Raw genomic sequence first — 15418 nt, forward strand, 5'->3', positions numbered from 1 at the left:
AGTCGACTAAAATTCAACTAAAACTAAAACTTTTCAGGTGACAAAATTATGACTAAAACTAAATTACATTTTATTCAAAAGACTATGACTAAAACGAAATCAAAATTTGCTGTCAAAAACAACACTGGTAAGAAAGCCTTCTTCTTCAGAACCAGACGGCCCAGAGCGTAAAAGCTCTCATGTAATGTTGGTTTTAGCTTGAGGCAGCCTAATGTGTAAGCTTGCTGAAAAAAATGCCAGTCTGAGGATGGCATTTTAGTGATAAAGACAAACACTGATTGGCCCACCACATATAGTATTGCGTTCACAATTGGCCAAAAATGATGTTTTATTAATCCCTCAATCTGTAAAAAACACATTTTGAACCATTCAAATATCTATTTCTGTGCATTGTCAATATAAGAGGACAAACAAATACAGTGAGAGGTTACTACTTATTTAAACATAAACATGTTTTAGTTGAGCTATACCTGCACATTATAAAGTAAACAAATAAAAGAACCTCCTACTCTGTTCCCATCTCCATATTTGGGCTAAGACTGACCTCAAACTGCACACCTAGTTATTGTCTATTTTGTCCAAAATGTAATTTGTAAGGTAGGCAAGGTTGCTCCATTGATACGATTAGAAATTGATCTTTCAAAATATGCTCTGCATGAAATGATGCGTAGCCTGCAAGGTTAGTTCACTCGAGAGGTTAACACGTATGTCCAACTCTGTGTGGGAGATGTACTGTATGTGACGTGTTAAGCAGCTGATCAATTTGGCGGCCTACTTGATCTCACCCGATTCATTGTACTTCCTCCTGTTGTGTTGTCAATTCTGCCACTGACATTGTAAAGGCCTGTCCATACTTCAGGGGTTTTCAAAGTGGGTGACGGGGCACCCTGGCGTGCCGCGACGGCAGTCCAGGGGTGCCGCGAGATCATTTGACAATATTTGGAATTCATTTGGACACTTGAAAAACTATTTAGTATCATTTTAAACTTGAAGTACAAAGTTATTTTTAGTCATTATCTCAACGTTTTCCTCGCAACATAATCACTAAAATATCGTCACTGTCGGGCAGAAACCTCGTATCTCCCAAGTTTCAAATGTGTACGTCTTTTGGTAAAGCATCTTTTGGTAAAGCATCTTTTGGTAAAGCTTCATCATACAAGACTGTCGCACAAAACTAGTGAAAACAGCCGATCTACAAGCACACAACGCCTCGCACAACGCCCTGCCATACTTTGACCGAAACCGCCCCTTTCGGTCAAAATGTCCGGTTCGACTTCAAAATGACATCGCTCGCGACTTCTGAAAAGCATATATTAGACCGAATGAGAGTCCAACTCAGAGAACATTTGGGAGATACTATGGACAGGCCTTAAGTGCTTTGTTTGCTCCCACCACCACCCCAGGCTCTGCTTTCCCCCTGGGGGGGTTTGTTATGCAAGGTGTTTAAAACCCATTTAGGCCTAGAATTATTGAATGCTTTAACCAGTGAAAAATAGCAGATATACAAGCTCACAGCGCGGCACCGAGTGCCGCGCTGCGAGCTTGTAGATCTGCTATTTTTGAAAAAGTTGTGAACATTTTTAAAGCGAACGTTTGTAACTAAAATTTTTGCTTCTGGGTGGTCCCTGGAACTAGATATTTTGAGATGGGGGGTCCGTGGCCAAATAAATATCAGTTTGGGGGTCCTTCCGTCTGACATAGTAGTCTCTCAAGAACAAACTAACTGAGCTCCAGTTAAGTGAAAAGGACCTTTTCTTTGACGATGGCTTGCCAGATTGCTGACATAGAAACATAGGTTTTTCAAAAAACCTTAGAAGGATTCAGAAGACACTTATAGAATCGGGGTCAAAATTGTTATGTTCACGATTTTTCAAAAATAGCAGATCTACAAGCTCCGAGTGCCGCGCTGAGCTTGTATATCTGCTATTTTTCAATAGTTAAAGCATAAAATAATGATACACAATATAGTGTACCCGTTCTAAATGGGTTAATGAGGGAGTTATTGTCAACAACAACCGACAGAACGGATATTATCCTGCTTATTACACAGCTACTTAAGAAATGAATTAATAAATTGACCCAAAAGTAACAAAAAAAATCACACTCGTGTGAACTGAGCGGTTGTGTGTGTGTGTGTGTGTGTGTGTGTGTGTGTGTGTGTGTGTGTGTGTGTGTGTGTGTGTGTGTGTGTGTGTGTGTGTGTGTGTGTGTGTGTGTGTGTGTGTGTGTGTGTGTGTGTGTGTGTGTGTGTGTGTGTGTGTGTGTGTGTGTGGCCCCTGTGTGTGTTTGTGTGTGAGTGTGCCTGGCCTATGCCTGGCCTATCCTGAACAACAGCGCCCCTCCCTTAACATGTGTGGTCAGAAAAGGTTACTGCAGGGCCAGGCTACATACCCGGAGACAGACAGACATACAGACAGACAGACAGACAGACAAACAGACAAACAGACAGACAGACAGACCCACACACACGGCCACGTATAGGAGCGTTGTGACCACCGCTCAAAAACAAAGCATTTCCTTGCTTACAGTTGTGAAGGTATTCCATAAGTGTTGCGCTGGCCGTCAGCCGAGCGCAACACAGTCGCCTCGAAAAGTGTTGATCAAATAGAATCCATTTTTGGTTACTGCATCGTCTATTTCTCGCTACCGATCTTTTCAAAAGCATTCTTGAGAACGTTTAGTTGTAAATGAGAAAATTGCATTGTGTGCCATTGCATGGCTGTCATGTTGGATACAGCTACAGCATAACATTCACACAGTGCAGCAGGTGCTCTGAGCCTTTGATTAGACGTCGGTCTGTTATTGAGCAGAGCGGTCATTATCCAGAAATAACACACAGCTGAATTCAGCGATTGACCAATCAGAATCAAGCATTCAACCAAGCTGTCGTGTAATAAAGATGAATATCTCCCTGCTCTCAAATGGTTGTCTGCTAATTAGCCGAGCAGGGAGAAATGTATAAGCAGAGCCTGAAGGCGAAGATCAAATATAATATTCACACGTATTTGAATGGACTGAACTAACATTGTACAGTGAAACAGCTCTCAATGTCACTCTTTTAGCACGTAAACTGACACAAACAAAGCTGATTTCTGACATCACAAGACCAGGTACTTTTTCTTTCTTTCTTCTTTTTTTTCAACTTCCTGCTGTTTCTATTTGAAGATCCGGATCCGCAGATCCGGTAGTCCTAATGAAAAAAGCATGGAAATTGACAGCTTTGTTTGCGTTCATTTACAGGCAAAAAAAGGGAATTTGAGAGATGTTTAGCCATACAATTTTGAAATGATCCATTTTGAATCAATGGAGAAGCTTTAAACTAAAACCAAAAATATTTGTAAACTGGAGATGGTAGAAGGATCACGTTTCTCTATCAATGCCATTGCTTTTAGTTTCATCTTTGTCTAAGAGACCTAGTTTCTTCCACCTCACCTGTATTGTATCCAGACCTCATATTTTATTGAGGACTCTCTCTACCTAACCTGGCCTTTGACTCTACACTCATTTATAGTAGCAGCAGTGACTCACAAGGTAGAGCAGCCCAGAAGGTTCCCAGTTCAGTCTGGGCTCTTAGCGTCTTGTCGATGTATCCTTGAGCAAGACACTGAACCCCTATGAACTGCTCTTGATAAGTAGACAACCTTGCATCCTCTCTCTTACATTTATAACCTTTATAAATGTATCAGGAACATTACATGTTTTATAGGGTCAAGATCATTGAGAATGATGAATGATTTTTTGAATGAGTGAATGAAAGTCTTTATTTTGAACATGTTAAAAAAAGTTTGACAATGTTAAAAACATAATCGAAAATATCATTAATTTAAAAGTAAAGTTACAAAGCAAGTCAAAACAAGCCTCACTGGTAACAAAAAAACAGATTTTCCATGTTCAAAAAGGAGTAGGAAGAAGTATAAAACGTATTTAATCCTACCCCATCTTACTTTAACTCGTGATTTTTCATATAATTCTTCAAAAAGCAAAAGAAGTCGTCCCTCAATAAAAATGATAGTCTCCATGATTTCTGTATCGCATATACCATAAATGGTATAAATGTCTATAAACTCATGATCTGTCATATAATTCTTCAAAAGCAAAATAAGTCGTCCCTAAATAAAAATGATAGCCTACATACATACATACATACATACATACATACATACATACATACATACATACATACACATCTGCAAACATTACTCTAAGTTAAGAATTAACAATATTGAGAATAAAATATCTACGCTATTTGTATATTCCGAGTTAGAATCCGAGTTAGATTCCTAACTGATACCATCACCACTCTCATCTTCTCATCATCACAGCTTTCCCGTTGTTTCTCCGCTGTAAGCATTTGTCTTCCCACACACACACACACACACACACACACACACACACACACACACACACACACACACACACACACACACACACACACACACACACACGCTCACACTCTCTCTTCTAAAGCATGTCCTGGCCATCATTCCTCAGCCCTTGGTTCATTGTCTCCATTCCTCTTTTCACCTCTTCTGCTTTTAGCTCTCATATACCGCCTTTCCTTTTGTTGTCTACCCTTCCACCATCACTCCCTCTCTTAGACATGGTGATCATTTTCATCCTTTTAGGATTCTTTATTCTCTCGACGGGGCAAATCTCATCTTTGTTTTATGATGCTTTTTGTGTTTTGTTGAGTCCTTCCTCCGCTGAGAGTCTCAGTATTTTGTGTTTAACCCATTTAGGCCTAGGATTATTGACTGCTTTAACTATTAAAAAATAGCAGATATACAAGCTCACAGCGCGGCACTGAGTGCCGCGCTGCGAGCTTGTAGATCTGCTATTTTTGAAAAAGTCGTGAAAATGTGTGCAAATCTTTGAATGTATGTATTTTTTAAGCGAACTCAAATTTTGCTTCTGAGGGGGTCCCTGGGACTAGATATTTTGAGATGGGGGTCTGTGGCCAAATTCATATCATTTTGGGGGTCCTTCACATGAAAAGGTTTGAGCACCAGTGACATAGTAGTCTCTCAAGAACAGACTAACTGAGCTCCAGTCAAGTGAAAAGGACCTTTTCTTTGACGATGGCTGGCCAGATTGCTGGCATAGAAACATAGGTTTTTTCCAAAAATCTTAGAAGGATTCAAAAGACACTTCGGGTCAAAATTCAAATTTTCACGATTTTTCAAAAATAGCAGATCTACAAGCTCGCAGCGCGGCACTCGGTGCCGCGCTGTGAGCTTGTATATCTGCTATTTTTCAATAGTTAAAGCAGTCAATAATCATAGGCCTAAATGGGTTAATGTTCTAGTGTCTCTGTCGGCAGAGACCGTGTATCTCTGAGTTTAAAATGTGTGGGTTTTTTTGTGAAGTAAAGCCCTGCTGCATCGTACAAGACTGTCGCACAAAACTAGTGAAAATAGCTTTCAACTTTGTGGAAAAGTAATATGGTATAATATTACTGCTTTGGCAGAGTAATCACTTACACTACTCATTACTGGGTAAAGTAATAAGATTACAGTAAAATATTACCAGTAAGACGCCCTAAGGGCGAGGTCGCGCACATGGGAGCATGCACACATCGTGGGGTGACAGCAGACTGATGGGCGAGCGCTGGCGCTTTGGCATGGGATCAACTTTGACCAAAAGAATGCACAGACCTTGTTGGTTGTTTAAGTTGGACAAAAGGTGGCCATATTTTCTCAAATATGGAGATGAAGCTACAGGTTTTCATAGTAAATGCTCCAATCACGTTTTTGGAGGCCGATTCCGATCACCGATTTATTTTTTAAGGAAAATATTTTACCTCTGTTATAGATGATTATTGATCAAGTACGTATTGAGATCAGTTATAATGTTAGTTAAAAAATGTTATTGTGCAGAATTATTAACTATTATGTAGTAATAAAATACAATGTCAAATACAAAACATTAGCGTGCCATACAGTTGAATTATTACAAACTACAGTAACAGGAATTCAAAAATATTTAAACTAATATACCTAACAAAAGGATGTCTGCAGTTGCATTATTGCACATAGCCAAAATGGATTAATAATATTAGGCCTGCCCAGTGGTGGAAAAAATACTCTGTAGATATAATCTGTTACGAGTAAAAGTCCAGAAAAGTAAAAGTGCATCAAAAAAGCTATATTATAAAAGATCGGCTTTCCGGATCAGTGACGGCCGATCACCGATGGCGTCATTAATTGAATAAATCGGGTAATTTAAATCAGCCACCGCCCACCAATCGATCGGCGCATCCCTAACGGTCGCAACTAGTAACTAGTTACTGCCCAACACTGACAGTGATGCAGCTTGGTTGTTCCCCCGTTATCTATGTGAGGAGATAGGGGTGGGGCGATATGGTGCTAATTATCTTTGAGACGATACAATGTCTCCACGATATGCCTTTTCAGAGGTATCGTATATATCGTGATACAATTGAGGGAGCCTTGTAAAAAATCCTGTTCAATCGTTAATACAGAGATTCATTGCAGAATTCAATTTAAACCTGCATTTTGGTCTAAATCAGTGGTTCTCAAACTTTAAAATGTCAAGGTCTCCACTTAACTCTGACAGTATACAAATGAAACCAAATCCATTTGGTTTCATTTGTATACTGTCAGAGTTACATACTTGTAAAGTTCAATTTAGTCCTCCCAAAAGGAACCCAGAGAGTCTAGTTTTTGTCAACTTGAAAAATAACCATAAAAACCAACGTGAAAAATAATCGTGATAAAATTGTGTATCGTGATACAGCTTGGGAAAATATATTGATATTGTATTTTTCCATATCGCCCACCCCTATGAGGAGATGTAGTGGAATAATTGCTATCACAAGCTGCACTCTTGTTGTCTTAGGCAGGGTGTGTGTGTGTGTGTGTGTGTGTGTGTGTGTGTGCGTGTGCGTGTGCGTGTGTGTGTGACACATTGTAAAAACATAAATCACATAAATCAAATGTACAAAAAAAATCTATTCTATGACGTTAGTCTTGTGTGATGCTAGTCTCATACTCATACGGACATAGGGACCTACACACAAAGCCAGACGTAGGAGTAGTTGGCACCGCTCAAAAATATCTTGAATCATAACGCAACTCATCAAATTGGCCAGGCCCATTTTCGCCAATTTAGATTTTATGACATTTTGCATTTTCTCCAGAACATGAATCACACACATTGATTTGATACTATGCCTGGTATTAATATTATGCCTGGAGTCAGACAAAAAATGCCAAAAATCATTAGCTCAGAATCACAAATGTCAAGGCTGGGGCCTCTATGGAGCGCACCGCCAAACCGCTTTCTCTTCTGCCCCTTTAGGTGGGGGTGCCTAATTCTGTGCCCTGGATACAAGGATTCACTGTGGGCCCCCACACATTTATTTTGTGCTTTAATAGCAGATATACAAGCTCAGCTTGTAGATCTGCGATTTTTGAAAAATCCTGAAAATTCTTTCAAATCCGTTTTTTGAAAAACCCATGTTTCTATGTCAGTGGTGCTCAAAATGATATGTATTTGGCCACGGACCCCCATCTAAAAAATGTTTAGCTCCAGGGACCCCCCAGAAACAAAATTTTGAGTTACAAATTAAAAAAATACATATATTCAAAGATTTGCACACATTTTCTCAACTTTCAAAAATAAAAGATCTGCTATTTTTCAATAGCTAAAGTATAAAATAATTAAGGCCCCAGTAACTCAGTCCCACTTTTCCACCCCTTGTGACGCCCCTGGGTGCCACAAATGTGTGAAAAGTTCAACCATAATGTCGTACAAACGCAATTTCCCCTCACCGCTTCCTCACCTCCTGCCAACTTCATAACTGACAGCTCTCCCCAAAACAGCCCTGGGAAAATACAAATGTTAATGTGTGTGTGTGTGTGTGTGTGTGTGTGTGTGTGTGTGTGTGTGTGTGTGTGTGTGTGTGTGTGTGTGTGTGTGTGTGTGTGTGTGTGTGTGTGTGTGTGTGTGTGTGTGTGTGTGTGTGTGTGTGTGTGTGTGTGTGTGCGTGCGTGCGCGCGAGTGTGCCGTGTGTGTGCGCATATCATTCTGTCCTCACAAGTGTATTGACTCCTGCAATATTATGCTGAAGGGTCGTTTGACATGCACTCCACATGTACATGCGTTCCAAAGGTTTTGCATGCTTGTGTACACACACATGCTCCTTCACACATTCATCATGCGCCCACACACACACACACACACACACCGGCTTGCGCGCCTACCTTGTTAACCCTAACCCTAAACCTTGTGGGGACCAACTTTTTGTCCCCACAATGTCTATTTCTCCAATTCTACTATCTTTGTGGGGACATGCGGTCCCCACAAAGTAATAAAAACAAGCACACACACACATCCGTCTGCAGTATAAGCTGCATGTCATCTCTGTCTCGTCCCTCATCGCTAAGCAGCCAGAGAGCCAGAGAGGAAAGGAGATGGGATCTCGTCTGTATTCCCTGCCCATCCTTTATTGATGGCAGAGTAATCACGGGGCCACAGTACAAATCCACTTACTCTCTGGATTGCCTTAAGTAATGGATTTATGAGTGCATTAAGCGATTCAGAACGGGTACACATTATTGTGTGTCGTTATTTTATGCTTTAGCTATTGAAAAATTGCAGATATACAAGCTCGCAGCGCGGCACCGAGTGCCGCGCTGCGAGCTTGTAGATCTGCTATTTTTGAAAAATCGTGAACATTCGAATTTTTGACCCGATTCGATAAGTGTCTTTTGAATCCTTCTAAGGTTTTTTTGAAAAAAACGTATGTTTCTATGTCAGCAATCTGGCCAGCCATCGTCAAAGAAAAGGTCCTTTTCACTTAACTGGAGTTAGTCTGTTCTTGAGAGACTACTATGTCAGTGGTTCTCAAACCTTTTCATGTGAAGGACCCCCAAAATGATATGTATTTGGCCACGGACTCCCATCTCAAAATATTTAGTTCCAGGGACCCACCCAGAAGCAAAATTTGAGTTACAATCGTTTGCTTTGAAAATACATAATATTCAAAGATTTGCACACGTTTTCACGACTTTTTAAAAAAAATAGCAGATCTACAAGCTCGCAGCGCGGCACTCGGTGCCGCGCTGCGAGCTTGTATATCTGCTATTTTTCACCGGTTAAAGCAGTCAATAAGTCTAGGCCTAAATGGGTTAAAGAGCCGTTGCCAACCATAGGCCCCTGCCTGACTGGCTCTCTCTCTCCCTCCTTCCTCTTCCTCCTCCTCTCTGGCCCCCGACTGTCTTGGTTCTTGTCTCCCTGGCTCTTTCTGCTTTTGCTCTCTCAGCTCGTCTGTCTTTGTAACGTGAGCTCTTCTTTTCTCTCTGCGCTCTCTTTACACTCATCTTAGCCTACTGACTCATTTTCACTCCCTCGCTCTCTTTAGATGAAAGTTAAATGAGGGCGCCTTCCTTTGCTCTATCTCTCGCTCCTCTTTTTATCCCATTGAAGGTGGTGACGCCTTGATTAGAAAGCCGTGGAACGTGGCTGGCTGTAAGGCCTAATATGTACCTCCTCGTACTTTCAACTCAACGTGTGTGTGTGTGTGTGTGTGTGTGTGTGTGTGTGTGTGTGTGTGTGTGTGTGTGTGTGTGTGTGTGTGTGTGTGTGTGTGTGTGTGTGTGTGTGTGTGTGTGTGTGTGTGTGTGTGTGTGTGTGTGTGTGTGTGTCGTTTTTGGGGATTGAATACAGCTTGAGTAGGTATTAGGGGTGGGCGATATGGTGATAATTATCGTTGAGACGATACAATGTCTCCACGATATGCCTTTTAAGAGGTATCGTATATATCGTGATACAATGAAGGAGCCTTGTAAAAAATCCTGTTGAGTTGTTAATACAGAGATTCATTGCAGAATTCAATTGAAACCTGCATTTTGGTCTAAATCAGTAGTTCTCAAACTTTAAAATGTCAAGGTCTCCACCACTCCCTTACGGGTCCATTTGGTTTCATTTGTATACTGTCAGAGTTACATACTTGTAAAGTTCAATTTAGACCTCCCAAAAGGAACCCAGAGAGTCTAGTTTTTGTCAAGTAACTTGAAAAATAACCATAAAAAACAATGTGAAAAAGAATATTGATAAAATCATGTATCGTGATACAGCTTGGGAGAATATCGTGATATTGTATTTTTCCATATCGCCCACCCCAGTAGGTATATACAGTAGGTATATTTTGTGTGCCTGCCTAGTCTGTGAGGGAAGAAATGCAGGTGTGTGCATCTCCTTTTGCACTCATTCCGATTCCTTCTTGCTACAGCCCCTCTCTCCCTCTCTCTGTCTCCCCCCCCCCCCCTCCCCTTCTGCCTCACTTCTCCTGGTCTGACATTCATCTAATTAAGCCCACTGTGCAGTGACACATCTGAACTGCCATCTCATGGGAGACCAGCGTCTCTCTCTCTCTCTCTCTCTCTCTCTCTCTCTCTCTCTCTCTCTCTCTCTCTCTCCCCCGCACAATTCACAAACAGAGAAAGGAAAGCTCTGCAGCTTGGCCAAAGCCACAAGACAGTGCTTGATGAGACAGCTACTGTAGGTACTAGGTAGGCACTTCACAGGCAATAATATACCACATTCACAGTTTCTCAGAGAACAATTTTTGACAGTGGAGGAATTTACCTCATGTTTGCTGGAGAATTGAGTGAGGTTGATCATGTGGAGGAAATCCTTAGCGATAAGAAACTGTCAAACAAGCAAAGCACTATGGGGTTCTGTAGCCAGACTGACTTCACTTTAAATCTTGACGTGAACATAAGCAAAGATAAGGAACGTTCATGGCATTCAGCATTAACCTGGACTTAGATTTTTTTTGGCTTATGGCTATATCCCCCAACTCCAAATAGCACCTTTTTAACAAAGTGTTTTGTTTTATTTTTTGGGGGACTGCCCATAAGTCCGAAATCTCATTAGTCCGAATTTAGTTAGGATTAGGTTTTAGGGTTAGATTTAGGCATAGTTTTACTGAGGTTAGGTTTAGGTTTAGGCATAGTATTTTTCACGGTTAACATCACCGGATTCTGACTAATGGGATGTAGGAACAATGACATTTCGGACCAATGCCATGGCACCATTTTTTGTTTATACAATAGGACATCAATACATATGGCTGTCTGTGTCCGTTTTATGCCCATATATGGGCGATGCGAGGCGTTGTGTGCTTGTAGATCTGCTGTTTTCACTAGTTTAGTGTATTTTATAGATGATAAATACAAAACGAACGGTTTTGGACATACAAGGTTTCCACCCGACAACGACGATATGCTATAAATATAATGTGCTGTGAGTGAAAATTATAATGTAGGGGTCCCTCGGATTAAAAAATAATATTCATGGGGTGCCCTGGGACAAAAACGTTTGGGAACCCCTGGTCTAGGCCAGTGTATAAATCACACATTGATGACATCAGCGTTCCCCATATATAGGGATTTGCGGTTTTATGGATGTGTATGCTTCTCCTCATACAGAGTCATCGGAGGGCGTCTCACTCCCCTTGGGGAACTCCAAGGATTTCATCCTGAGCTTGGACCTCAAGTTCACCTCCAACGGCAGTGTGTCTGTGGTCCTGGAGACCACCGAGAAGGGACCGCCCTTTGTCATCCACTATGTCACCAGCACGCAGCTCATCGCTTTCAAGGACCGGGACATAACATACGGCGTTGGGCCGCGTGGGGCCTGGAGCACGCTGACCCGGGACCTGCTGACTGACCTCAGGAAGGGTGTGGGTCTGTCCAACACCAAGGCTGTCAAAGCCACAAAGGTGGGCTTAAAGTTTGATACATGTTGTTATCAAAGAGGCCCTCTAGAGAAATGACAGAATTTCAGTTAACCCCATTCAGAACGGGTACACATTATTGTGTATCATTATTTTATGCTTTAACTGTTGAAAAATAGCAGATATACAAGCTCACAGCGCGGCACCGAGTGCCGCGCTGCGAGCTTGTAGATCTGCCATTTTTGAAAAATCGTGAAAATTAGAATTTTGACCCGATTCTATAAGTGTCTTTTGAATCCTTCTAAGGTTTTTTTGAAAAACCTATGTTTCTATGTCAGCAATCTGGCCAGCCATCGTCAAAGAAAAGGTCCTTTTCACTTAACTGGAGCTCAGTTTGTCTGTTCTTGAGAGACTACTATGTCAGTGGTTCTCAAACCTTTTCATGTGAAGGACCCCCAAAATGATATTTATTTGGCCACGGACCCGCATCTCAAAATATTCAGTTCCAGGGACCACCCAGATGCAAAATTTGAGTTACAAACGTTCACTTTGAAAATACATATATTCAAAGATTTGCACACATTTTCACTACTTTTTCAAAAATAGCAGATCTACAAGCTTGCATCGCGGCACTCTGTATGAATGCCCATTGTGTGTGTGGTGTCATCTTGTTGGCTTCTATATTCAGTCCATTTCTCCCATTTTTTTTGAGGAATAGTCTCTTGCAATCTCAGTTAGTTTCTCCATCACAAATATCTCCTCCACAATGCTCAGCCACTGCTCACAAATTGAAGGATCTGCTTTCTAATTTGTGCCTTGTAAGAGCTTTTTTACTAGCTTAGTTTATTTACTTTCATTTCAATAAAATGTATTATTACCCGGCTTGGTTGAATGCTTTATTCTGATTGGTCGAGCGCTGAAATCAGCTGTGAATTATAGGCGTATAATGACCGCTCCGCTCTATAATTCACCGCTGCTCATCAACGGCTCAGAGCACCTGCTGCAGTCAGGATGCACTGGGAGAATTTAGTACCGTATCCAACATGTCAGCCATCTAAACAAACACACAGCGTCATTCACAACTAAACGTTGCTCTCAAGAATGTTTTTAAAAACATTTGAGGCGAGAAATAGACAACGTAGTAACAGAAAATGGATTTATTTGATCAGCACTTCCTTGTTTTCCAAGGCGACCCGCGAGCGCAACACTTGTGGAACACTTTCAGCCGTCTGTAAACAAGGAAATACTTAATTTTGTTTTTAGTTTTGAGTCAAATTATTAATTGTATTTATTAGCCGGGTAATAAGTGCTATAAAGTCTTGCTGCTTGGTCATTATGGCGTATATGGACAGTTCAGGCTGATAATTCCCTTCGGCTCCGTCTCAGGGAATTTTCAGCCCGTTGTGTCCATATACGCCACCGCGCAGCAAGACCTTATCGCATACTTAGTTCCAAAGGAAGAGCGAGTCCAATAGAGGTGTGAGAACTGACGTGTGAGCCATGTCATCCTTCCAGATCATGCCCAGACGGGTCGTGCGCGTGGTGCTGCACGGGCGCGGATCCGTCGACAACGTCACCATCTCCACCACCTCCCACATGGCCGCCTTCTTCGCGGCCAGCGACTGGCTGGTCCGGAACCAGGACGAGCGCGGCGGCTGGCCCATCATGGTGACCCGCAAGCTGGGCGAGGGCTTCCGGCCGCTGGAGCCCGGCTGGTACTCGGCCATGGCCCAGGGCCAGGCCATGTCCACCCTGGTGAGAGCTTACCTCCTCACCAAGGACCAGGCGTACCTCGGCGCCGCCCTCAAGGCGACGGGGCCGTACAAGACGACGTCGGCGCAGCACGGCGTCAAGGCGGTGTTCATGAACAAGTACGACTGGTACGAGGAGTACCCCACCACGCCCAGCTCCTTCGTCCTCAACGGCTTCATCTACTCCCTGCTGGGCCTCTACGACCTGACGGAGACGGCCGGGGAGAAGCTGGGCAGGGAGGCGGGACAGCTGTTCAGCCGCGGCATGGAGTCCGTGAAGGCCATGCTGCCGCTCTTCGACACGGGCTCCGGGAGCATCTACGACCTCCGCCACTACATGCTGGGCACGGCGCCCAACCTGGCGCGCTGGGACTACCACACCACGCACATTAACCAGCTGCAGCTGCTGGCCTCCATAGACAACGCGCCCATCTTCAGAGATGTGGTGAAGCGCTGGAAGAGCTACCTGAAAGGGGCCCGTGCCAAGCACAACTAGGTTGGAGGGTCTAATCGATATATATATATATAAATATATATATACATTATAAATATACATACAGTACGTGTTGATAACCTGGATGCAAATGAGAGGGAGTGTGTGTCTATTTGGTAACAAGATAGGTGGGCACTAGGGACATCTGGGCACCTCACTGTAAAATTGGCTATTTTGTCAGAAATGTTCAATTTAAATATTTGGAAAATGTTTTTAACTCATCTACTCTTTCGCGTTGGATGGCGCTTTTCGCTAACCTATGAGTCACCGTTTGTTTTCGACACTCTGCAGTCTTGACCATGCTGGGGGATCACGTGACTGCAAAAACAGCATGTACTTCAGTCCCCATGGTCTTGTTTAGAAAATGCATTCCGTTCATTCCCATGGTGGCTTCGATCAGCACCAGTGGAAACCGTGGTGCAGTCAACTGCCTGTAACTTTGCAATGGCTTATCACGAACCTACCATTTCTTTTACAGACTCTTAAGGGACCCGTCTGCGTCTATATGATCCGTGGGCGGGTCGTGGCAACGCATAACTTTTCAAAGGTTAGTGAAAGTCTCTGAATGCTGTCGGTGGCGGATACACAATGTTTAAACTCTGGCAGTGAAAGGGTTAAGTAAAAATAAAGTGTACGTGATTAGAACATGCTTAAACATTTGACAATTAAGGTCTCTACAAGTGCTACAAAAACTGTATTTCCAATTTTCTGGCGTAAACGTTGAAGGATAAAATGAAGTCTGATAATGATGTACTGTGCATGTTCACATCATGTATACTGTACTTTACACCACTTGGTGCCGCGTTATGAGCTTGTAGAGCTGCTATTTTCACTACTTCTTAAACATTGTTTTCTAACTAAATTCTTTGATTTTATTTATATTATTATATTTCGTTTTTTTACATTTTGGACAAAATAACCAATTTTACATGGAGGTGCCCAGATGTCCCTAGTGCCCACCTATCCTGTATCCTTCTATTTGGGTCATGTGTGTGTGAATGAATGTTGCAGGTTGTGTGTCTGCGTGTTTCGTTAAAGGCAGAGGAGTTGAAGAATGTGTTTCAGTCAATTGCAGTTCTCGACAGTTAGCGTGTCTGTTGAGCTCTGTGTCGCAGTCCCGGGTTTTTGAATTTTTCTGCAACAATAATTGCAGCTCTTGCATTCTTTTCTGAGCTAGCGTTTGTAATTATGTATAGGCCTAGCTTCAGGAAGTGTGTGTATTTGGAGGGGGGGAGGGAGGGGGGGGGGGGCGGCATCTTCTTTGTGTTTTGTCTCAAAACAACTTATAATGCTAAGATGGAAAAAAACGTCCTTGAATGGGGATTTATCGAATCTTTTGTCTTTTCCAACTTTTTTTATACTGTATATCCTCACTGAGTCTCTTCTCCGATTATATTTTTTTACCATCTCACTCTAGATTTCCACAGCTTAACGAGAAAGTATACCATAAATAAAAGAGTATTATATTAA

The 15418-nt window shown here is 42.3% G+C and overlaps 1 protein-coding gene across 1 annotated transcript in view; it reads left to right on the forward strand.

Annotated features, from left to right (window-relative positions):
- The window catches only part of glceb (glucuronic acid epimerase b), a 108463-nt gene extending 94427 nt beyond the window's left edge, over nucleotides 1-14036 (forward strand). Inside the window, exons 5-6 of the mRNA XM_080730697.1 lie at nucleotides 11457-11749; nucleotides 13220-14036. Coding sequence (XP_080586823.1) covers nucleotides 11457-11749; nucleotides 13220-13951 — 1025 coding nt within the window. The 3' untranslated portion in view covers nucleotides 13952-14036. The remainder of the gene's footprint in view (nucleotides 1-11456; nucleotides 11750-13219) is intronic.
- Nucleotides 14037-15418: the final 1382 nt, after the last annotated feature.

The sequence above is a fragment of the Nannobrachium achirus genome (genome assembly GCF_963921795.1).
Source record: "Nannobrachium achirus genome assembly, chromosome: 7".
NCBI classification, from domain to species: Eukaryota; Metazoa; Chordata; class Actinopteri; order Myctophiformes; family Myctophidae; genus Nannobrachium; species Nannobrachium achirus.